Source organism: Carettochelys insculpta, chromosome 1, assembly GCF_033958435.1.
Source record: "Carettochelys insculpta isolate YL-2023 chromosome 1, ASM3395843v1, whole genome shotgun sequence".
In the NCBI taxonomy this organism is placed as follows: domain Eukaryota; kingdom Metazoa; phylum Chordata; order Testudines; family Carettochelyidae; genus Carettochelys; species Carettochelys insculpta.
The window spans coordinates 62,035,112-62,060,578 of NC_134137.1; the positions used below are offsets into that span (position 1 = coordinate 62,035,112).

Below are 25,467 nucleotides of genomic sequence, written 5' to 3' on the forward strand. Positions count from 1 at the left end.
TTTGTACATAATTTTGCATTTATGAACTCTACCTCTGTGATGAAGGTGACACTATAATATGTGGGTGAATTGAAAAGTTGTTTTTTACAGTGCAAATATCTAATCAAAATAAACATAAAATGAGCAATGTGGCTATATATTGTGTTGTACTCAGTACACTCATCCCTCACTTAACGAGTACTTTTCTTGCGAGTACTTGCTAAAACAAGGGACGCACTCACTTACCTTTGTTCACTATGCAAGTGAACTTCCCCTGCTTATATGAGCCAGCCGTGGGGTCCCTGGCTGGGGGTGGGGAGATCTGCAGCCCCAGCTGTTTCACTCCCAACACTCCCCCTGTGGCAACTTCCTGCACATGCAAACCCCCTGACCTGGTCCCAATACTCACCCAGCCCACAGCTCCCCTGGCCCAGCTCAGTGTGGCTCACTCCCAATGCTCACCCCAGCCCGGTCCTCAAACTCCACAGACTGCTATCCGGCAGGTATCAGTGCTGCAACCCAGAGGAACAAGCTGCCACCTCCTCCACCAGAGCTGCTACCAGGTTTTAACCCTCCCTCCCACTCATGACCCCAAACTACCCCCAGCCTTTAACCCTCTGCAACCCCACCCCCACCCAAGGTTCACTTATCTTTCAAAAGCAGCACCACATGCTGCCACTCCTTTGCTGAGTTAGGAGCACTTGGAACCAATCAGACACACTTGTGTGGTTTAATGTAGTGTCCCCTCTTAAGTTTTTTTGCCTACAAGTAGAAAGTTGGAAACCAATTGTGCTCGTATAGTGAGGAAGAGTGTACTTCATTTTCACTAAATTCTACATATTTAGAAAATTGGATCTTTCTTTACATTTGCCTACGTGTATGTCGATCATTTAAACAAAACATATTGAAGAACCATTGAAATCATCTCAGGGCTGGTTTTGAGACCTACTTCCTACCTTTCATCCTGTCTCAGGCCCACCAGTTCAGCAAAGCACTGTGGCTAACTTGGGGTATTTAAACTGGAGGTATATGATGGGGATGAAAAGTAGGCCTAGGTTGCATATAGTGCTATTTTCTTTATTATAGTACTATGTGTAAACCTTTCCCAGAAACTGTTGCAGAACCTGTGGTTCCTTTTGTGTGAGTTGCAGGAGAGCTAACTATAAAGGTTAGGTGGTTGGTGCCTCTTATAGCTTGTTCTTCTCTCTGCATCCTCTGACAAGAACAACCATGGCAGAAGTTGGCCAGAAAATATGTGGAATTAGAGTGTAGCCTACGTCTCTGCTTTGAGGTTAAATCTGTTACAGCTTTAGACCTCGGTACGTAGCGATGGCAGTCTGTATTGGAAATGCTGCTGATCTGATGAAGTGAGTCTGTCCCATGAAAGCTCATCACTGAATAAATCATCTTGTTAGTCTTTAAAGTGCTACATTTCTGCTGTTCAAATAGATTAGCACGGCTACCTTTCTGTTACCATTTTGCTGCTTGTGTTTTTTGTATGAGTGCAATTGTGGACCTTCCTGTGCTTCCTTGCTGAAGTGGTGTTATGGCTGAGTGTACAAAAATAGAAATTCTTGCCTGGTCTACATTTTAATAAAATTACAGTCAAGGGTATTAACTCATCTGTCTTGTAGCCTTGTTGACCCCAGCTTATTGAAAGACAACATCGCGTTCTGCATTTCAGTCATGATGGCCTTGTCCGTATTGCTGGTGGCTGCTCTCTTGTAGGCTCACAGAGTTATTTGTATAGGTGAAGCTGAATCATTGTTGATGACTGCCCAGCTTGGGCAGGGCTGCTTTTGTCTTAATGGGACTAGCTCCAGCAGGAGCCAAAACCACATTAATTGTGAAATAGTGAGAGTTGACAGAACAGCTCATTGCAGCTCCCTGCTGCTGAGGATTCAGAAAGGAGATGGCTTAGTGATCTCATGGTAGCACATCAGAGTTCAATAACAAGCTTGATTGTTTGGGCCTAACAAAACAAATTGAACACTGGGGTGATAACTAGCCACTCTTATGCCTGTCTGACATAGGATAGCCCTACATTACTCCTCCTTTTGAGCAGATTCTAGAGCTGTCCCTCTCCATAGAGCTTATTCTTATGCATACTCTTTTTAGGATAATGAGAGAGGACACTGGAGAAGGCTACCACCCCATAAATGATCTGCTCTTGCCACTGAGTAGGGGAAACCTGAGTATTCCCAAATCTGGTTGGTCTCGGTATTCATTCACGCAAGCAGTAGGGAAGCTAACCACATTCTTGCACCTTAAGAATTCCCAAGGATGAAACCTAGGCTGCTTCTACACTCACGTTGGAGGTCGTACGGTAGTGAGACAATTTGAAGCAGCCTCATGAGGTGCTGACGTGTATTCAGCACCTCATTAGCATAATGGCAGTCATGTGAATTTCAAATTGCAGACCGACAGTGGAGTTGGGGGCAGCTTTGAAATAAGTGCCCCACTCCAACATTCCTTTACTCCCATAGAACTGGATTGGAGTAAGGGAATGTCGAAGTGGGGCACTTATTTCGATGGTGCCCTAATTTCCACTGTCAGTCTGAAATTCCAAGTCTGCACTCTGAAATTTGCCTGGCTGCCATTATGTAATGAGGTGCTGATTATGCACATTAGCTCCTGCTTCAAATTGCCTTTATTACCCTGCCACCTCTGATAGGGAGTGAGTGTAGAAGCAACCCTAGTCAGTGTGATGCTGGTATCTGCTTAAAGGGATTTAAGCAAATGCTTGTCAAAGGCTAATTCTGCTAGGCTGCGTCTACACGTGCACGCTACTTCGAAGTAGCGGCAGTAACTTCGAAATAGCGCCCGTCACGTCTACACGTGTTGGGCTCTATTTCGAAGTTGAAATCGACGTTAGGCGGCGAGACGTCGAAGTCGCTAACCCCATGAGCGGATGGGAATAGCGCCCTACTTCGACGTTCAACATCGAAGTAGGGACGTGTAGACGATCCGCGTCCCGCAACATCGAAATAGCGGGGTCCTCCATGGCGGCCATCAGCTGGGGGGTTGAGAGATACTCTCTCTCCAGCCCTTGCGGGGCTCTGTGGTCACCGTGGGCAGCAGCCCTTAGCCCAGGGCTTCTGGCTGCTGCTGCTGCTGCAGCTGGGGGTCCGTGCTGCATATACAGGGTCTGCAACTAGTTGTTGGCTCTGTGTATCTTGCACTGTTTAATGAAAGTGTGTCTGGGAGGGGCCCTTTAAGGGAGCGACTTGCTGTTGAGTCCGCCCCGTGACCCTGTCTGCAGCTGTGCCTGGCTCCCTTATTTCGATGTGTGCTACTTTGGCGTGTAGACGTTCCCTCACTGTGCCTATTTCGATGTTGGGCTGAGCAACGTCGAAGTTGAACATCGACGTTGCCAGCCCTGGAGGACGTGTAGACGTTATTCATCGAAATAGCCTATTTCGATATCGCAACATCGAAATAAACTATTTCGAAGTTGGGTGCACGTGTAGACGTAGCCCTAGAGACCAGCACCGCAGGCAGCTGTTGCTTGCCTAGTGCAGAATGTTTGAGTCAAGCCTCTGTGTGGACTCAGCCGTTAGTTGTGCTTAAAATGGCTTGTCTGCACAATACCCTTTTATTTAATGTCTTCACAAGTAAAACTCAAAAAAAAAAACAAAACAAAAAACTAAGAAAACTCAGGCTCTGTCCACACTGCAAGAGTGCCCCTGCCTTTGATTCTTTCAGGTGGAGTCGTTTGCTGTGGCAAACAATTTTGATAGTTAGATGGTTCCTATAATGAACCTAAACCCCACCCGACTGTTCAATTCATGGTTAAAATGCACAATTTCAGGACAGAAATTAAACTATGAAAGTATGTTTGTAAAAAAACTGTCCTGACTTTTGTGTTTGGTCTGTATACAGGTTATTCTTTCCAAAGCACAACTCGCTTGGTTCTTCAAGTATAATATGGATTTTCTAACAGTAGTGTCACATGAAATGAAGAGGAAGATGTTTGCCTTTTAATAAATCTCTGCAATTCATAATGCTAGGGTGTATCCTCTGCTACTCTTTCTTGGCCTGGTTGATTCTTTGGCTGGAAGAGCCTTAAAGGACTGTTGTTCACCCTTCCCTGTTAAGAGCCATGTCTACACTAGGTGGCTATTTCAAAATAGCCAGCCCAACTTTGAAATAGCACCTGGCGCATCTACATGCGCCGGGTGCTATTTCGAAGTTGAAATCGATGTAAGGGAGTGAGACATCGAAATTGCTATAACCATCAGAAGATGGGAATAGTGCTGTACTTCGATGTCCAACAAAGCAGAGCCTGGCTGTCCAGGGTCACCCTGTCTGTCCTCCTGACTGTGTCAGGAGTAAGGTCAAGGAGCTGTGGCAGGGTTATGCATGGGCCTGGGACACAGCCAGGCGGTCTGGGGCTGCCCCTGCCACTTGCCCCTTTTACAGGGAGATCCTGGGCCCCCAGTACATCTCCTCCCCTCTCCGGCCATCCTTGACACCTCGGCCGAGGAGCCCCAGCAGGCCCCAGAGCCAGACTCCAGCCTGGAGGCCAGCCCTGCACCACAGGGGCCCCCAGAGGAGCCCACCCCTGGGACAGTAGAGGAGGAGGGGGGCTCCAGCAACGTGGGGCTCCTCATCGACCCGTCCGCCTGCAGCTCCAGCAGGGCGTCCACCCACCGGGTGCCCCCCGACTGTGGGAGTGGACTGTCAGGTATGTACCCCACAGACACGCTTCCCCGGGTTAAGGGGCAGGGGCAAGAGACATGACCAGGGCGCTCCCCCACCCACCCAGCTGACCCCAGCCTACCACAGCCCAGCCAGACCATGGCCCCAGCACAGCAGTGGCACAGCGCCCCCGCTCCCCCAAGCCCACCAGCACCTGCCCCCCAGGACTGCGCCATGCCCCATCCTGGGGTAGTGGGGAGCAGAACCCCCGAAGGGGGTCACGACACCCATCATCCCTGGTGGATAGGGTCTGGGGACTCAGCAGCAGAGGGGTGGGGGGTGTGGGCCATGGGACAGGGCCCAGACTAACGGCTGTCTTCGCTCTTCCCTGCTCTTTTCCACAGCTGCACCATCTGAGGCCACAACAGCGCAGGCGCTGCGTCCGTCATGCCAGACAGCCTGCCAGGGACATTGTGCTGTGGAAGCCAAGGACCAGAGCAGGGACCAGCCCTGGGACGAGCCACCCACCACCGGAGCCAGCCATGCGCCGCTGCTGACCCTCAGCTCCTCACCACCCTCCGCCGTGAGGTGGAGGTGTCAGAGCGCCGCCTGCAAGTGGAGGAGCTCCGGCACCAGTTCCAGGAGAGTGCGCTGCCCTGGTGCCAGGAGGCCTGGGGGTCCTTCATGAAGACCTTCAAGCAGATCGCTGAACGGATGCTGCCCCCCGTTGCTCCGGCTGCCTTCCACCTGCCCTGGAGCCTACCGAGGAGGACCACTGCCATGAGGACCATACCTGCCAGTCCTCCTGGCCCCTACCCAGCCTCGAGGGGGTCCTCCAGCCCAGATATGGGTCCCCCCGGCCAGGCCGGGCCCTGGATAGTAGGGGGGAGGGGGCCAAGAACTGGGTTACCTAGGCTCCCCCTTGTAAATAGTTGCCTTGTCCCACCCCCCCTTAATAGCTGTCTGCCCCCCAATGTACATAGTTCCCCCATTCATGTTTACAAAGTTAATTGTGTTTTTTGTTGGGTTTCAGTAATTTTTGCTTTATTTAGAGCAAACCAAACGTGTGTTGTGTGATCTGAGGCCATGGTAGTGGGAGCAGTATAGTGTGTTGTGGGTGATGGAGGGGGGCGGTGCCTGGTCATGCCACCTGGTCATGCCGGTGTTCACCCTGCAGCCTGGTCGAAATGGACCTGCAGGGCCTCCTGGATGCGGATCCCCTCATGGTTGGCCTGGTGGCTCGGGGTGGTGGCTGGCTGGGATTAGGCCATGCCAGCCTCCCTGGCCCAGCCCTGCACAAAGGCCTCCCCCTTGCTTTTGATGAGGTTGTGGCATGTGCCCATAACCTGGGGGATGTTAGGTAGCCCCATGTCCAGGTGGGTGAGGAGGCACCTCCAGCGGCCTTTGAGGCAGCCGAAAGTCTGCTCAACCACCTGGCGCATATGGTTCAGGTAGGTGTTGAACCTCTCCTGACTGGTGCTGAGGTGGCCTGTGTAGGGACGCATGAGGCAGAGGGGGACAGTGAACTCTGGCGGATGTAGGCCCCTGCCTCCAGCTGGCAGCACAGGCCCAAGTTCCTAGAAGGTTGGGCTTGGTGGGTGCTGCCAGGCCAACCAACATCTGTGTCCTAAAAGCAGCCCTGGCTGTCCACAAGGGCCTAGACGACCACCCTGTGGTAGCCCTTCCTCTTCAGGAAGCATCCTCTACTGTGCTTCAGGGCACAGATGGTGATATGGTTCCTGTCCAGTGCCCTGAAGCAGTTGGGGAACCCCATGCCAGCAAACCCCCCGCTGGCTGCCTCCCTCCAGGTCCCCAAGCCACATGAGCCTGTGGAGCAGTAGAGCATTCAGCACATGGACCACCTCCAGGGGGAGGACATGAGCACCCACGAGGGGTATGCAGGGTGTGCCTGACCCTCCCCTGAGCTGCTCCCCCGCCAGGCTTCCCCTCTCCCCTGGGGTTCCCTTACCTCCATGACAGCAGCCCAGCCAGTGGCCTTGCCCACACTGAACTGCTGTCCTATGGATCAGTAGCTGTCTGGAGTGGCCAGCTTCCAGATGGGGATGCCGACCTGTTTCTCAACAGTGAGGGCATGCCACATCGCAGTGTCCTAGTGCTGAAGGGTAGGGGTGAGCCACTGGCAGAGCTTGAGGAAAGTCCATTGGCTCATTTGGAAATTCCAGAGCCGCCAGTCGTCATCCCACTGCTTGAGGACCAGGTGCTCCCACCATTCCATGCTGGTGGGGTATCTCCATAGCTGGTGGGGTGCCCTGTTTTTGGGGGAGGGGAGGCCAGCGGCACAAGAGGGCCCCATGATGGTCTGGGCCGGCTCCTCCATCCCCTGAGGATGACAGCTCCTCTTCTGGGAGGTGCTGGGTGGCCTCCTCCGTGGGGCCGAGCAGGGCAGCCACTGCCTCAGAGACAGCCTTGTGGGCTGCTGCTGCTGGGTGTAGAATTCAGGGGTCTACTATAAATGGGTTGTAAGAGCATAGTCACTATAGCCAGTAGGGTGTGTATAGCTGTAATGCTGTCCCTGGCTACAACCTTGAACTGTGGCCCCTTATTTCGCTGGCTGGCTCAGTGCTTTGCTCTAATGACAAGCTGCAAACACCTCCCAGGTACTGTTATCGCTCAGGCTAGCATGTAGGATCACACCTAGCTATGTTGCATGAGCATTTTCCAAGCCCCTCCTGAACTGTGCAGGGAAATACCAGCAAGACTCCTAATCCTCTGGCTTTGCACCATGGAAATATGCTGTCACGTACTGCCCAAGCCATTCTTCTGAACAGTGCAATCTTATTAATTATTCACCACTTCAGCAAAGGAAAGTAGACTTTCAGCAGCCTTTGTGAATAGGTGTCCCAAGCACTTTTCAGTAGTAAGCAGTGCTTTTTTCTCCCTAGAAAAAAGGGTGGTGGAACTCAAGCCAAGCTGTCCCCCACACATGAGTTCCCAGTGGCTTACCTGCCCTCTTAGCAGGGCACAAGCTGCTCTCCCAGCAGGGGCCTAAGCTGGCCCTCAGTGGGGCCCAAATTGTCCTGCATGGCCCCAATCCACCCCTCCTCTCTCATGGCCCCTGAGCTGCCCCTGTGGCTTAGCCCCTTCCCCCCCATGCAGACACAGCCTGCCCCCCTCCAGCATATATCTGCCCCCCTGGTCCCTCACCCACGCTATCTCACCTCCTACCTTGCTGTTGCCTCCTCTACATGGCCACTGGCATTTCAGATGGGGGAGGAAGTGGAGGAGGAGGAGTCAGCCAGAGGTGGCTGTGTCCGAGCTGCAAATGGCTCTTAAAGGGCCAGATGTGGCTTGAACAAAGCTGCCCAGCCAGCTTTTGAAAAGAGTTGCTGGAATGCTGTTCTGGCAGGAAGAAGGCCCTGGTGGTAAGGACAAACCATTACAATGAAAAACTTTGTTGTCAAACTTAAGTCAGGGATCTCAAACTCTGTTTGTGGGCCATCTGCGGCCTGAGCAGTTCCACAATCCAGCTTGCAGAGTGGTCAGAACATGAGTCTTTGCAGCCCTAGAGCAGGAGGTGCCTGGACCTTTTCCCTGAGCCCAGCCCCTGCTTCACTGTCCCTGCTCTGCTCTGCCCCCTGCCCCCAGTTTCATCCCTTTCCCTCAGCCTTCTCCTTTGAGGGATGCAGCAATGGGGATGATCTTGAGGGTGTGGCAGCTGGAGTTGGGGGGCCCCCCAATACTCACCATTGGGGTAGGAGCTGTTGAGGAGTAGAGCTATGTAGCATCCTGCTCTGCAGCGTGCTGGGGCAGGGCGCCTTTGCTTCTGGGCCCTATAGTGAAGCAGAGTGGCTGGGCTTGGAGATGGTGGAGCAGACTGCTGTGTCACTCCCCTTCCCTGCGGCTTCTGCTGCCAGGGTGAGTGCAGGGGGGTCTGACCCCTGCTTCCAGCCCCGGTCTGCCCAGGACCCTGCAGGCCATCCTGAGTATCTGGGACAGTCCTGTCCATAAGACAGTTGGAGTGGTCACAACTGGATCCCCAGAGTGCATGGTCTGGGGTACCCACCCTGAACCGCCTTATGGACAGGACAGCTCTGTGCACACTTACCCCTGGCCCACAGGGATGTACTGGCAGTGGCAGAAGCTGCTGTAGCCCCTCTGCAGTGCCACTGCTGATGGTATAGGCCCCTGGGGTATTTTCAATCACCTGGGGGTCAGTGGGGGATGGAGACATACCTCTCTGCCCGGAGCAATTGCCAGAGCGGGGATGCTCCCTGGCCCAAGAGGAGGACTTGAGCACTGAAACTGGCCCTAAGGTAAATTGAGCATGAGACCGCTGTTGTGAGTAATTGTAAATGTCAAGCATGGAAGGCTGAAGTTAGTTACTGGAGAAAATTAAAAGTAAACATGCAGTTGAACTCCTAAACCTTATTAGACTAAGCAGTATTTGTATCAAGCAGTTTTTCTTGCATCACAGGATGTTGCAAGCAGGTCAATGCTTTATATGCAGGCTTTCTCTTTAAGCCAGGGGCCTAGTCCCCTAAATAAGGCAGTCTCCCCAGTATTCTTGTTGCCTTCAGCATAAATGGGGGAGGGGAAAATAAATACATGATGCTTCTGTCCCTTATTATATACTTCCAGTCCATATGCCTGGAAAACACTAGCTCTGACATGTCCTGGTGGGCCTTGCTGAGTCAGAGTTGAGTAATCCCCACTGTGTGATGCTTGTGCAACTGTCTTACAGAATATTAAATCCCTTGTTTACAGCTCATTTGCTGATTAAGGAACATTTAACGACCCTGGGTGGGGGTCACCTCCTTTGTTGTCACTGGAGACTTAGCAGTGGGTGACTCCCAAAATCCAATATTTCAATAACAACCATATAGCAGAAATCTCATAACTATATATATATATTGGCGGAGATCACCTTTGGTATCATCTCTTACTAGATGTACCTTGCATGAAATCACAACCATATATAAATATGGGGATTACTGCATGCTATTTTGAGGTATAATGGTCATCACAGTACAGTGGTTCCCAAACTTTTTGGCATCATGCCCCCTTTTTGATTTATGAGAAACCCTCATGCCTCCCCCTCCTCTTCTTTACCATCATCAAACCCTGCTTTTAACAAAAAAATTCAATTCAGACCTCTGCATGTCAAAAGGCAAAAAAAAACCCCAAACATTGTGTGGTATGAAATGTAAACATTTTTTACAGCAGTGGTCTCCGGTCTTTTTACACCCGAAATCACTTTTTAAATGCAAGCCCCAGGACCCCACTCCTTTTTGAGGTCCGGCCCTGTCCGTTCCTCTCCTCTCTATTATTTGCTGTCCCCAGGCCTTACTCACTCTCACTGAGTTGAGCTAGGAGGTACGGACTCTGGGGTAGGAAAGAGGGTGAAAGGTGTAAGCTCTGGGAGGGAATTTGGGTGCGGGAAGAGGTGGAGAAAGGGCTGCTGGCTCAGGGAGGGGGCTCCAGGCTAGAGAGTGTTGGGGTCAGGTGGAGGGCTGGGTGCTGAGCAAACCACAGGCTTGTGGGTGTGGGGGTGCAGGAGTGCAGGCTGGGGTGTATGAGCAATTGAGGGCAGTGGGCTTGGGAGTATTATGGGCTCAGGACACAGATTTGCAGTGTGTGGATTGTGCAGTAGTGTAGCGGCAGAAGACTGGGGATGTGAGGGGCTCAGGACAGGAAAGTCCAGTGCATAATAACCTGAGGATTGAAGTATGTGTGGGGATGCAGGAGTGTTATGATGCTGTGGCCAAATGGAGGCTTGATCCCAATTGGGGCCTTGTTGGCCAGGCTTCATTTTTAAATATAATATGTCCAACACAAACTTTCAGCATTGTCTCTTTTTATGGGCGGGGCAGGGAACCTGTTTTGGGTCAGGGGTCACTGGCCCACAGAAAAATAAATCGGGAACCACACAAATGAAATGCTTAAAAAAAAAAAACAACCAACCTCCAAACCCCTCTGACGTGGCCCCAGCTAAGCCATCTCCCTCCCCTGGCACGCCAACCCTATGGGAAGAGGGTAGATAGGACTGAGGTTCAAGGCCTCAGGCCAGATTAATTCTTCTGGGGTTTCGGGTTTAGTGGAATTTGTGAGCCCCTCTACACGCTGAGGTGGAGCCACAAATGAGGGATCTACTGTGTGGGACAGAGCTGCCAGTGAGTGGGATAGGGATGAGGTGCAGAATTTGGTACAGGAGGAAGCTGGGAGTAGGTGTCTGGCCAAGAAATAGGGGGAAGGGGGCATGGTGCTGGTGGGAACCTGGGCAGGGGACAGGTAGGGATCTAGGTGGGGGGCCAGAGAACTCATGGAGATGTGGGTGAGGGGAGAGGACAGCTTGCCTGGGACCTGGGGGTCTCGCAGCTGTGTGCCAGGTCGAGTCTCAGGAAGCATGTGTGCTGCTTCCTCTCCCCAAACAGACAATGCATGTCCTGAAAAGCCGGGTCTATTGCCCACTGGCAGCTACTTTCTGCCTGCTGCCTTCTTAAGCAAGGAGTGGGGTGGGAGTGGGAGTCTCAGGTCCATGCCAGCTCCATCTGCTCAGGAAGCACACGGCTGTTGTTGGGAGCAAGGAGCAGGGCAGGCTCTGCCTGCGTGGCTGGAGCTGGTGTGGACCTGGGACTCCTACTCTTCACAGTTCCCCTGAATAGGAAGGTAGCAGGTGGAAGGAAGTTGCAGGCGGGCAACGTACCCAGCTTTTCAGGAAACGGCGCCAGCTGTCTGGGGAAGGGAAGCAGTGCACGCTCTTCCTGAGACACCGACTCTGACATGCAGCTGTGGGAGACACACACCCTCCCATACTGCAGGAAGCTGGTGCTACCCCCATTTTTGCAGGAGGTAACGAAAGCGCAGGCTCTTTCTTGGGGTGGGGGAGATTGATGGCAGGGTCTGGATCACCCTGTGCCCCTCCTGCCCTGAATTTCTTCAGGTCCCCCAGTTTGGGAACCTATGTATAGCAAACGAAGGACACTTTTTCCTCTTTAAACCACTTTTAATTGTTTGCATAATAGAGAATACAAATTTTTAGAATTAAATATTTCACCCAAAATGCATATGGAAAAACAGGTTGAATCTTTCTAGTCTGGCACTTTCTAGTCCAGCAACATCTGTGGTAATTCCGCCATGATTTTTTTCTTTGGATATCTGCTTATCATGGGTATGGCCAACTTTCCCACAGTCCCACAAAGTTTATTTACAGCCACCAGTCCTGGGTCTCAGTTTTCTGTGCTGTTATTTAGCTGTAATTTGCCCCTAAATGTCTTCTAAGAGCCCAGTAAGCAGTAGAAGTGTTAGTAATATGCCAGACAATAATGACCTCCCATGGTTCCGCAAATTCTCTTGTTTGGTACTGGTCAGGTTTTGAGGGCACCAGACTAGAGAGGTTCAACCTGTAAATCACAGTTGTAAGAACAAAAGACAGGTCATGTCTGATATGTGGATGAAATAGCCTTTACGTGGAAAAGATTGTTTTTCTGGTGCAAGCACAAACTCAGGTTTCAAAACTACAAATAAAATATGTTCCTTTGGCACTGTTGAAACCCATTTCTTAGTTTCCCCTTTATATAAAGGTAGAAAACTTAGAGTATAAAATGTATGGTGCATACTGTTTAAGGAAACTCTCCGCATTTTACGGATGCTTTAACATTGAAAAGGCTGCTTAGTCAGAGCAGCTCAACTTAGTAGTTACTAAATAAAGCACTAAGTTACAGGGTACTGTGTTATAAGTAGCAACTGTTATTAATGCTGCAGTGACCAGTGTACATAGAGTGTTGGAGCATGTTTGCTTACATCTAGGACTGAAATAGACGTAATCCAGCTATTGGAGCCGCTTGTAAATAGTCTTATTTACAAACTAGTTTGTCTTATTTGACTGGAACATCATAATTCATTTCTAATTTAGGGTCTTGAGGCAGTTGTGTATGCTATGAGTTCTATGTAGAATATTGACACTGTAACTGAAAGGTGTTAAGTGCCTGCAGTAAACTCTTTCATATCTGGCATTCTATCATCTGGAACTCTCAAATAAACGTCATTCTAACCATAAGTAAATTTTAGTTACCATTTCCGTAAGTACAGTATAGTGAAAGTAAATACAAATAAATACAGCAAATACAGTATAAGTTTACAGTGTACAATACTACTGTAAAATAAAGTACTTTGCATGCATTTATTTGTTGCTTAATATCTATCTTGTTTTTCTTTCATGTTATGCATTGCTAGGCATACCTCTCCATTATCCAGAATATTTCAATATGCAGCAGACTCCTGGTTCCAGGGCTGCCAGATATGAAAGAGATTAGTGCATTTTATGCAATGTATTGTATTTTATCATGGTTCACCAGATAAATGCTTTATAAAGAGATTCCAATCTATTTTAGCTTGAGATAGAGTGATTTGTAGCTGTCCTGCTGTAAAATCTGTCTGGAGTTCCAAATCTCTTTATGTAAACAATCGTGAAAATTTTTGGAAGTACCTCTGTTTGACTAGCCTATATTGATGAACACTAAATGTCTTTAATATGTTTAGAACAAAAGAGATGAACATCTTTTGAAAAAAAGAAATGTCCCTCAAGAAGAAAGTTTAGAAGACTCTGATGTTGATGCCGACTTCAAAGCAGTAAGTTGCTTGATCCTGAATATGCTTTGAAAATTTAGTTTCTTGGTAGTGGCTGGAACACTTTTCTGTTAGTCACTTGAGTCCGAGTCATATGTTAATTTTGAAGTCGCTCAATAATGGATGGAAAGGGCAAATCTGAGCAGGTACAACTCCAATGAAGTACTGGAGTGGCACTGGTCAGCATGCTCAAAAATTTAATATGGAATGTGTCAGCAGTAAATGTAATTTTAATAATTTGTTGCTAAATGATCTCTCTTTCTTTTCAAGCAAAATGTAACACTAGAAGCTATATTGCAGGTATGTTAACCTTAATACTTTCAGTTTCTTAAATTCAGAATTTAGGCTCTTAATAGATTTCTGAATTGTTTATTTTGAATTGCAGAATGCGACAAGTGATAACCCGGTGATCCAGTTGAGTGCTGTTCAAGCTGCAAGGTAAGAAAAATCAACAAAGTGCAGTGGCTACAAATATGTTCCTTAATGAAGGCATTTACTCACCTGCCTTGCTGATTTTACAGAAAACTCTTATCCAGTGACAGAAATCCACCTATTGATGACTTAATAAAATCTGGAATTTTACCAATTTTGGTCAACTGCCTAGAAAGGGATGATAAGTAAGTATACATTTTTTTTCTTTATTCCCTTTCCTGTAATTTTTGATTAAATGGCAGTGCTCATTCAGATGCAAACTTATGACCGTGACCCATGTATAGTATGACACAGTGGGACCAAATTCCACAGCAGCTTTGATCTTGGTTGCTGTACTCTGCCCCAGGCTGCCAGTTCCACTCGCCTAAAGTTCACTGTTGCTGCAAGGTGCAGTTCAGCTCTGATTTCCCTTATCCATACAGGGAGCATTTGCTGCTATTCACCTTTTCTTTTTGGGGTGCACTGGAGAACAGAAGACAGCTTCAGGCAATTCCCAGTTGGGTGTGGTTAAGGAGGATTCCTTGGCACCTGAGAAAAATTCCAACCTCCACAATCATAGCATCCTGGAGTCTGTGGCTCTGCTTGAGGAGCTGGGGCAGTTCATAAACCCCCAGGCATTGTTTTAGGCTCTCTTCACTTGCAGGCACCACTGCATTTGTGTAGTCATTTTGTGTTTTCAAGGTTGTTTCTTCAATCATAAATTAGAAATTTTAAAATGCAAACTGTGATTTTTGGAGTACAGCTCTGCAGCTGCAGAATCATAGAATACACAAGGCCCTGGTTATGAAGTTCTCAGCAAACCAGCTATTATGGAAATGCGTGATAACAATTTCATGAGTCGGATTCCATTATAAAATGGTGTTATAGATGCCCAGTTTTGCAAAAGTAAATGTCCAACTGGTGCAGTATTTCACACAGTTTTTGGTGTTGGAATTTTCTTTGTAGTTTTTATATGGTTTCGTGTTAGGTTTTTTCCTGAGCAGTTCTTCTTTTATTGTGATTAATGTCTTTTTAATATTGTCTACAAAATTTGAGGAGGCCTAGCAATCTAATGCAGTGACAATTAAAAGATTAAACTGGAGTTAGGGTCATTTTTAGCAGTTCTTTGTTATGATTGAAAGTTTATCCACTGCATATACAAACCTGATTGATGGGGAGAATGAGGAACTGGATATGCAGAAGCCTGATTGATGGAGATTAGGTGCACGTAAAACCTATGCCAGAAGCCATGATTTACTGTCACTTTATTGTACAACAGAAGCGGTTATACACAGCTACTAATGGGTATTGTTAGCAGATGCTTTTTTAACCTCTGTGTCCACAACCCATTCCTTTCCTGCACCACTTACAGTTAGGCATCAACATATCTAGGCATCAGTGAGGTTTATTCCCTCTAATTTTTTCCATCCATGTGCAGAATTTTTATGTGCACCAAGAGGTGTGGATATGCACCCCCAGTAGAAGCACACGCTGCTGGCTGTGGGCACTCTGCTAATCATCAGGGTGACATTTGAATCTCTCCTGGGTGGCTGCGCAAGGAGCCACCTGCGTTCAGGAGAGATTCAGATATGACCCAGGTGATCAGCACTTAAGTTTGGTTTTCACTGGTGGAGCACATCCATATGCATCTTGGTGCATGTAGCAAAATTTTTTCCACATGTGGATGGAAAAAGTCCTCATAAGAATGGGAAAGACTAGAGGGAACATTGGTTGCTACCTGTGCCCCATACCTAAAACAAAGGTGTGAAAGCAAGGAAATGAAAAACAAAGTCATCTAATAAATACTATAGATTCCTTCACCCCCAGGCACACATTTTACTGTTATCACAACTACCACACCATGCACTGCAACCTTAATTCTGCCTCCTTGTGTAAATGCTAGCCCTCCATCACTCCCGTTAATCGTAGTCTGCGCATGAACTTTTACTAAACTATTACTGTGTATTTAGCTAGACACATGTCTTATGGGACATGTGTGGGCTTAGGGAAAATACATACTGGACATACATTCATATTCTCAATCCTCAGAGTTTTTTTTTAACAGGTTGTATTCCCTTGCTCTTCTTGGTGGAAGAGTGATGGCATTTTACTGGCAATCAGTTATGTAGACAGGTGGGGTGTATGGTGCTTTTGCACTACAGTGCTCCTGTGACAAATTTATTCTGCAATTTTGTTCTTGCATTAATCCCAACAAATGGAGTCCATGGGAGTTCTCTCTCTCCGAAATGCTCTGTTCAGTGCTGCACCCATAATACGCCACATGCTAATACATGTCTTCCTTGATGACATCCTCCCACTTCTTGGGTCAGCTTCTTCTTCTTTCAGTCTTGATCTTTCAGATTTATTTTACTCACATAGTTGTCAGGATGTGCTTTATGTGACTAGACCATCTATTTGGTCAAGTTATTCTGTAATTTAGTGAACATGGATGAGCTGTTTATTTTAGACCATCCAGAGTAATCCATCTAGGGACAGTTATTTCTAAAAATAAGTCAAAGCTGAAACTGGTATGTTTCCTTTCTTCCTTTCAGATTTCTTCTTTATGAAAACAAGACATATGCAAATGTAAAAAAAAAAAAGTATCTAATACCTACTAGATATTTATAATATTTTACAGTGATACAGGTTGAATCTCTCTAATCCGGAACTCTCTCTTCCGGCAAACTCCGTATTCCAGCATGATCTTAGTTAGCTGGATGAGCACTTACCATGGGTGTGACCAAGTTTTCCGTGGTCTCATAAAGTTTGTTTACAGCCACCAGTCCTGGCTCTCAGTGTTCTGTGTTGTTATTTAGCTGTAATTTACCCCTAAATGTCTTCTAAGAGCCCAGTATGCACTGAAAACGTTGGTAATGCTGCTAGACAATACCGACCTCCCAGATTCTTTTTCTGCCACTGGTCAAGTGTCAAGGGTGCCAGACAAGAGAGGTGCAATCTGTACTACCAACACCATGTTAGCGAATGCAGTCAAAATTTCTCCTACTCCTTATAGAAAAAAATAATAACCCGCCCAATCATCACTGAAAGCACGGCAAAACTAAAGACATATGCATCTTGTTTTCAAACACTCAGTTTTTTTGCACCAAGAGATGATGGGCACTCCATAATGGGTGTTCTGCTGAGAACAGCCTCCTTCTGTTTCCTCACCCCACTCCACAGGACAAACACAATGTGCTGGCCAGCCCTAAAAGACTTCAGTTGCTAGTGATCTGTGTGATAATTTAAGATGTCACATATCAGTTAATTTTCCGTCCTGTGTTATCGTATCTGCTTTTTGAGCCAAAACCAAACCTTAGCAATTTAGCACTGAATTTATGCAGCAATATCAACAAGGGCAGGGGGAATTGGAAAAAGTTTAGTCCAGTATTTGCTCCGTGGGCCCTGTCATAGGCTACAAACATTGCAGATGTGGCACATTCAGCCCTTGGGAAAAGATTACGGATTTCTCCAAATAATGAAGGAGTGAGGTGGCAGTGGGTGGAATCCCTGGTTAGAAACATGGTGGTTAATACAAGAAGCATACTACATGTGGTGGGCAGGAATGTTGCGGGTCTCAAAGATGTGTGAGACAACTGTCTGCAGGTTTTGGAAACAAGTAAAAGGCCCGTGCTGCTTGTGTGCTTGTCACCCTCTTGTTAGGCCCTTGTTAGCGCCACAGGCCCATTAAGAGAGACTCCATGTGGTTAACTTCTGGTCCTGTAGCTTATGGAGCAGCTAGCGGCCCCTTCCATTTCACTGGCTTGGATGAGATTAGAGCAGGCTCAGGAACAACAGCTCCTGTCCGTTCAGTCCCAACCCAGTAACGGTCCAAGGGTTGGCAACTTTCTAGCTGCTCAAAATGAGCACCCTTGCCCTCTCCCTTCCCAAGGCCCCACCCCCCACTCACTCCAGGCCCTCTCCCTCCAGCACTCGCTCTCCCCCATTTTCACTCATTTTCACACAGCTGATGCAGGAAGTGATGGCCCCAGCAGGGGGCACAGGCTCTGGACAGGATGAGAAATGAGGTGGGGTGGGAGAGGACTCCAGGCTGGAGCAGGAACTGGGAATATCGACTCTGTGTTGGTGCAGGAAAATGAGGGGTTTGGAGTGCAGGAGGGGGCTCCAGGGCTGGGGCCAAGGAGTTTGGAGTGCAAGAGGGAGTGCAGACCGTGGGCTCTGGGAGGTCCTTTGGGTACAGGAGGGGATTCTGACCTGGGCAGGTGATTTGGGGTAAGGGCTCTGGCTTAGCAGCACTTACACTCAGGGAGCTTCCAGTTGGTGATGCAGAGGGCATAAGACGGGATCTCCGCTGGTCCTGGAAGCAAATGGCATGTCCAGCCCCTAGGACTTGAGAGGCAGTAGTGGGACTGAGTGCAGCATGTGGAGCTTTTACCTAGTCACCCTTATGCCTAGGAGCCAGAGGTGAATACTGGCCCCTTCTGGGACCTGTGTGGAAGGGAAGCCTCCCTTAGCCCTGCTGTGCCATCAACTAGATGTTTAGTGGCCCAGTCAGCAGTCTCTTTCAGCCAGGCATTCCAATCAAAAATGGGATGCCTGGCAACCCTCAATCCTCCAGGACTCCTTACCTCCCCACGCACCTCAGAGGGGGTGGGACAAAGATCCCCTATGCTGCTCTCTCCTTCCTCGCAGGGCTAAGGGAAAGTAGTTTTGGGGTGGAATTTGCAATGTGGGCGGAGCTAACAAGTGTGGGAGGTGCCTCCATTGAGGGGGCCACAATTAATTGTGTTGTTTTCAGCCATCGTCAGTAATAGGGGAAGTTTTGGCAAAGTATCATTTATTTTCCATTCTGGCCCCTGGATGCTGCCACGCCCACCAAAAATACTGGTATTTAAATATTTGTTTGGGGTGTTTTTTGGAGGAAGGTGTTTGTTTATTTACTCCACAGGACAGTTTAAATTCTGCAATTTCTGTGTACATAAACAGCTAGTGTCCATAGTGGGTAGCCATATAACAGGCTAAAAAACACATGTCAAATGACTGACTTAATTTTTTACTTTCTTTCTTTTTTTTTTTTTTTAATAGTCCTTCATTACAATTTGAAGCTGCGTGGGCACTGACTAATATAGCATCAGGCACTTCTGCACAGACCCAAGCTGTGGTACAGTCAAGTAAGTGGTAAAAATTGCTTATTTTTGGAAAATGTGAATGTTGCTGAGTAAAGATGTAAAGTGCAGGTAATAATGATTTGCATTAGGAAACAATACCTAAACAGTCATCTCATGAGCATTTCAGGAAATGTTAATTCTTTGTCACTCTTGAAAAGACATTTCATGAAAATGAGCGCTCTTACTCTTCATAGGACTGGAAACAGAAGGCTTAATGAATAATTCTTCCAACTTTAAAAAGATACTATAAATGTTGTAGGTTTTAAAAACCTGTTTAATACCAATAGCTTTGTCAGAGTTGCGCAGTTCAAGTTATTTAGAAAATGCAGTTGTTGAAGATTTCAGTATCAGCCTTCACATTTATGCACTGTTCAGTTTATCTGGACTTCTTAGTCTCGTTGTATCTTTGTCGTATACAGTGATATGTGATGTGGTGTATTTAAGCAGAGTAATGAGAATAGGAAATCCATACATATGACACAGCAAAATTAATGAGTTTATATTCCTGACTGCCAAGAGGCATGAGGGAAACATGTCCTCTCCCAAAATCTGGCTGGATGTTCTGCTCAGCTCATACCTCTCAGGGAGAAGGAAAGGGCTGGATCACTCCAGGTATCTCCTGCACTTTTAATGGGAGAGGAAGGGAAGGTGACCACGTGTCATTGTTTCAGGAGACAATATGAGAATAAAAATGCAATGGCTGCAGCTTCTGCTGTTACCACAGGAAAAGAGGGGGAATAAGAAGCAAGCTGCTGCTCTTTTAAGAAGGATGAGAGACTGAGGAAACAGGCTAGGTAATTGCTGCTGTTGTGAAAAGAAAGATGCTAAGCTTTTAGCTTGGTCTATCCTACGTACAGAAGGAGTTAGGAGGCTGAATGCTGGGGGCAAACAGACGAGAACACCAGAAGAGGGGCAGGAGCTTCATCACAAAAAGTGATGTGGACCTGTACCAATTGATTATTTTAAAGATGTGAAAACAGGAATGATTTAACTTATTTTAGAGGGGCACATAACACATGCAGTGTAAGGTGGAAGATGACATTAATTTTCTTTAGGAGAAGGGGAGAGTGGATTTTTTTGAGAGGAGGTGCATTAATTTGCTTGGTGGGAGGAACTGGTATGAAGAAATTAATTGAGCTACAGTTTCTTTATGTAGAGGGCAAAGATGTTGAAGGAACAGTTGATTAGATGTGAACGAAGGTGAGGTTGAGGTGGTATGGGAACTGAAGGATTTGAATTACTTTCCTGCAGTTTGGCGTGTTCCTGAGGAAGGGAAGCACGGGATAAAGGTGGTAGCTGTAAGTTGCCCTTCTCTGCCTATCTCCCATAAGCCCACTACCCTTTCTGCTGCAGCTTGTGTCTCAGCAATCATATTAATTTCTTTCTTTGTAGGTAGAGAGAAGAGAGTGGTAGTTATATTAGTCTTGTAATGAGATATTTTTGGCACATGGTTGTGGTTTAGCCACAAGCTGTTGCTGAAAGGCCAACCAGGCTTATGATAGACAGGGTGTTGGAAGGAATCTAAATCCAAGGAACTTTTTTTTACCTTTGAGTTAACATGTACATTGAAAATATCCAAGAAAAAATGTTTGTAACTTCCTTTTGTCCTGCCGCTAGGAACAGCCTTTTATAGTCAAAAGGTACGTTGCATAAATCCATCAGTCTTTAAAATGTTTTAAATTTAATACAGTAATGAGAAAAAAGGAAAGGACAATAAAGTCTGGCATATCAAGTGTAAAAATATGTTTAAGCAGGCAAAAAAGAATTGGAAGAACAACAGGACAAAGAGATACCAAATAACAGGAAAAAAATTAAGCACGTCAGAAAGGAAAGGCATGCCAATTGGTGGGGGTAACGGATGATCAGAATGCTAAAGAATTGCTCAGGGAAGACAAGGGTGTTTCAGAGAAGCTAAATGAATTATTTGCACAGGTCTTCATTTCAGAGTGTGTGAGGGAAATTCTTATACCCAAGTGATGTTTTTAGATGCTAAATCAGGTACTTTTCCATATTAAGGTATCAATAGAGGAAGTTTTGGAACAAATGGGTAAGTTAAACATTATTAAGTCCCAGGATCATATGGTATTCATCCAAGAGTTCTAAATGAAATCAAATATGAAATTGCAGAGCTACTAACGGGGCATGTAACCTGTCATTTAAGTCAATGTATGTTACCAAATGACTACAAGATGGGGATAGCTGAAATACCAATTTTTAAAAAGTGCCTCCAGAGGCAATCCTGGCAGCTACAGGCTGATATGCCTAATTTCAGAACCAGCCAAATTGGTTGAAATTATAGTGAAGAATATAATAATCAGACACACATAAATATGTTACTTTGGGGAGGAGTCCAGCACTGCTTTTGTAAAGAAAAATTATACCTCACCAATGTGTCAGAGTTTGATAGGGTCAACAAGTGGTGAGGGTGATCAATGGATGCACTTGGACTTAAAAAACCCTTTGACAAAGTTCCTCATGAAACAGAGGAGTAGCCAAGTTAGTCTGTATCTTCAAAAACAACAAGAAGTCCTTTGGCACCTTATAGACTAACAGGTATTTTGGAGCATCAGCTTTCGTGGGCAAAGACCCGCTTCATCAGATGAAAGCTGATGCTCCAAAATACCTGTTAGTCTATAAGGTGCCACAGGACTTCCTGTTGTTCCCTCTTGAAAGACACTGAAGCAAAGTAAGCAGTCATGGGATACAAGTAATCAGTAACTGGTTAACAGGAGACAAAGGGTAGGGATAAAATGGTCAGTTTTTACAACAGAGAGAGGTAATTAGTGGCGTCTCAAAAGGGATCTGTGCTGGGATCAGTGTTCAACATATTCAAAAATGATCTAGAAAAGAGGAAAACAGTGAGGTGACAAAGTTTGCAGACAATACAAAAATAGTCATGATAGGTAAATGCAAAGCAAATTGTGTAGAGCTACAGATGAATCTCACAAAAGTGGGTGACTGGGTAACAAAATTTCAGATAAATTGATTGTGGATAAATGCAAAGTAATGCACATTGGAAAACTTAATCTCAACTATGTGTACAAAATGATGGGGTCTAAATCAGCAGTGTCCAATAGGAATTAAAAGATCACCACACTTATGGTTGTTGCCTTCCCATGTTCGCCACATTGTAATATACAAAACTTTACAGAGTCAGGCACTCCCAGCCTCCTCCTACCCCCTTTCCACACACCCCTCCCCTGCTCTAAATAAATGCTCTCCCTGAGAGTCAGGCATCTCCCTGCCACTGTTCTAATTCAGTGCTGGTGTCTCGCTGGGGCTGCTGCCACCACCCACGTCTCCTGCCAAGCAGTGGGGGGCATGCACCCGGCATGCAGCTCTCAAGAGGAGCCCTATTTAAAGGCTCCAAGAACTGCATGCAGCTCGAGAGCGGTGGGTTGGCCACCCCAAATATTCACCACAACGCAGTGTCCTATTCACCACATGTGGTGAGTGACAAACTTACTGTACACCCTGGTCTAAATTAACTGGTGCAACTCAAGAAAATGATCTTGGAGTTATTGTGGATACTTCTCTAAAAACATCTGCTCAATGTACAGTATCTGTCAAAAATAGTATGTTGGAAACATTAGGAAAGGGATAGATATGACAGGAAATACCATAATGCCACTGTCTAAAGCCATAGTGCATCCATGTCTTGAATATGGTTTGCTGTTCTGGTGATGGCATCTCAAATACCTGTATATTCAAATTGAAACAGATACAGAGATCAGACACAAAAATGATTAAGGGTATGGAAGCACTTCCATGTGAGAAGAGATTAAAAAGACAGGGACTCTTCAGTTTGGAAAAGAGAAATGCAAGAATTTTCAGTGTTTTAAAAATGGTGAAGAAGCCTGTAGAACCCAAGGGTTGTACCTACAGCTTTTTTGATGTCTCAGTGATTAAGCAGTTTTTTTTTTTTTTTCAAGGATTTTGATCTTTTTAGTGAGCCAGTTCTCCTGCAGATTATCCCAGCAGCCTGGTTTTTTTTCAGGGTAGGCCGAATGTATGTGATGGTTTTACAAAGGGATAAGACTTACATGCCAACTGTGTGTGCTCAGTGGTTTTTCAGTTACAACTTGTTCAGTTACACTTTTCCAGTTTATTAATGTCCCTAGTCCTCACTTATTTCCATTCTAGGTGTCAAACTTGAGCTATTTTTTGCCTCAGCTCTTTTGAAAAGAGTGTATAGTTAAACTTTTAATTTTTTGAAAAAACAAAACAGAAACCTTCCAAAAAAACCCCCAAAATCTATTTTTTCGTTCTCTAATTACTTCCCTTCCCACCCAAAAAAAGTCACTCACTGATGGAAGGCAGATGAGAAGCATTTCAGCCTGTTTCTAGAGACACACAAGTTGTGGTGTCAAAATCAAAAGCATTGGATTCACCTCAATCCAGACATGCTCGTTCTGTGTTCTATCAGGGTTCTTTGGGTGAGCCGTTGATTGTTAAAAATAAAAAAAAAAGAAGGGGAGAGGCAGGCAAGAATATTCCATTAGAGTATGACCCAGGTAGGATTCCATATTCCATGTGATCCAGGTAGGATTTTGAATGGCCGACTCTGGAGGGAAGGGAAGTTTTTAAGTGTTCGTGTGTTGGATGCCCCTCATATCTGATGAGGCAACTTTACCAGACTCCTTTGTTGTTCATCTTAACTGCATGGAATTTCTCCAGAGATTTTGTTCATTAATCTGTTAAAATTTTTAGTTTACTGATTCCTTTAAATTATCAACCGTAAAATAATTATTGTGTTCACTTGTTAAAATGTTTTTATATTGCAGCTTCTTTGTTTAAAAACATTTTAATTTCCTTAGCTCTTGGTATTTTAGTTTTTCTAAGTACCCACACGAGAGAGTAATAATTCATTCATGTAGCACATTAATCAGTTTTAATTGCCCAACCAGTCTACATGATAAAGTCTGAGAGAGTGAAAATGAAGTTTGACATTAAGACCCCTCATGCTTCCAAGGAATGAGTTGTTACAGAGGAAATGGATGACACATTTAAATTCTGAAAGAGGTGGATTTTCCAGATCATGGTTTTGAAGCATGTAATTTTTAAAAAAATATATTGACTCCCAAGAGGGTGGAGGGTAGGGTATGGTGTGGACCACTATTTCACATTTGCTTATTTTCTGAAAAGAAAACTGTGAGATGAGATAATTTTCATTGTACTTACTACAAGTACTGTAGTGAAGTCTCTTTTCCAAGAAAGTTAAACTTTCAAATGTACAATTACATACAAAAAATAAGTACATTCAAAAATAAAACAATGAAAGATTTCAGAGCCTACATATCTAGTCAATCCTCTTTCTTCAGCCAGTCACTCAGGCAAATAAGTCTCTTTACATTTGCAGGAGGTAATGGTGCCTGCTTCTTGGTTACATTCTCCTCTCAAAGTGAGAGTCGGTGTTTGAATGGCGCTCTTGTAGGTGGTATCTCAAGATATGTATGTGCTAGCTGTGTTAAAGATTCATCTGTCCCTTCATGCTTCAGCCACTGTTCCAGAGGACATGTGCCCAAGCTGATGATGGGTTTTGCTCAATAACAGTTCAAAGAAATGTGTACCAATGCGTGTTCATTTTCATGATCTGAGTCAGATGCCACAAGTAGAAGGTTAATTTTTTACGGTTTGAGTGCTGTAATTTCTGCATCAGTGTGTTGCTCTTTTAACATTTCTGAAAGTGTGTGCACATCTCATGCCTCATATTTTGGAAGGCACTTTAAACCTACTATTGAGAGTTGCAGCTAGCTTTAAAAATTTGTGTTTTTTGAAATCTGTGGTGGTAGTCCTCTTAAAATGAGTGGGGGAGAGATAGCTCTGTGCTTGAGCATTGGCCTGCTAAGCCCAGGGCTGGGAGCTCAGTCCTTGAGGGGGCCATTTAGGGATCTGGGATAAATACATTTAAAAAAAAAATCTGTCAAGGATAGGTGATAGCTCCTGCTGCAAGTGGAGCTGGACTTGACCTCTGAAGGTCCATTCCAGGTATGAAATATAAGGCAGAGTGTGAGCATAGTGAAGCAGGGGACATATAGTCCTCCACTAAGGAGCTTGTTCACAAAGTTAATTAACACACCATTTTTGAAAAAGGCATCATCAGCATAGAAGCCCATCCTCTGGAATGGTGGTCAAAGCACAAAGAGGCATATGACCATTTAGCATATCTGGCACATAAATATCTTGCAATGCCAGCTACAAAAGTCCCATGTGATGCCTGTCCTCACTTTTAGGTGACATTGTAGATAAGAAACAGGCACTGTTATCTCCTGTAAATGTAACAAAACTTGGCAATTGCCAAAATAAGAAATAGGACTTGGTGTATTTGTAGGCACTAAAATTTTATGTTGTTCTATTTTGGAGTGCAGTTACGTAACAAAAAATCTACATTTTTAATTTACACTTTCACAATAAAGAGATTGCACTAAAGTGCTTGTAAGAGATAAATTGAAAAATACTATTTTCTCATTTTGGCAGTGCACATATTTGTTATTAAAATAATACACAGTCAGAACTTTACACTTTGTATTTTATGTTGCATTTGAAAATGTAAAAAAACATTAAAATATGTAATACACTTCAGTTTTTTAATAGTGCAATTAAATTGTTAATTACAATTTTTAAAATTATAATTAAGTATTTTAGTTGAGTGGGTTAACACCAATTAATCAACAGGTCTTATAACTATAGAGTAAAATACTGTGTAGTTTCTTCTGTTTTCAGC

At 45.6% G+C, this 25,467-nt stretch overlaps 1 protein-coding gene across 1 annotated transcript in view; it reads left to right on the forward strand.

Annotated features, from left to right (window-relative positions):
• The window catches only part of KPNA3 (karyopherin subunit alpha 3), an 88,540-nt gene that overhangs the window by 38,772 nt on the left and 24,301 nt on the right, over positions 1-25,467 (forward strand). Inside the window, exons 3-7 of the mRNA XM_074987626.1 lie at positions 13,120-13,209; positions 13,477-13,506; positions 13,592-13,644; positions 13,728-13,823; positions 18,661-18,746. Coding sequence (XP_074843727.1) covers positions 13,120-13,209; positions 13,477-13,506; positions 13,592-13,644; positions 13,728-13,823; positions 18,661-18,746 — 355 coding nt within the window. The remainder of the gene's footprint in view (positions 1-13,119; positions 13,210-13,476; positions 13,507-13,591; positions 13,645-13,727; positions 13,824-18,660; positions 18,747-25,467) is intronic.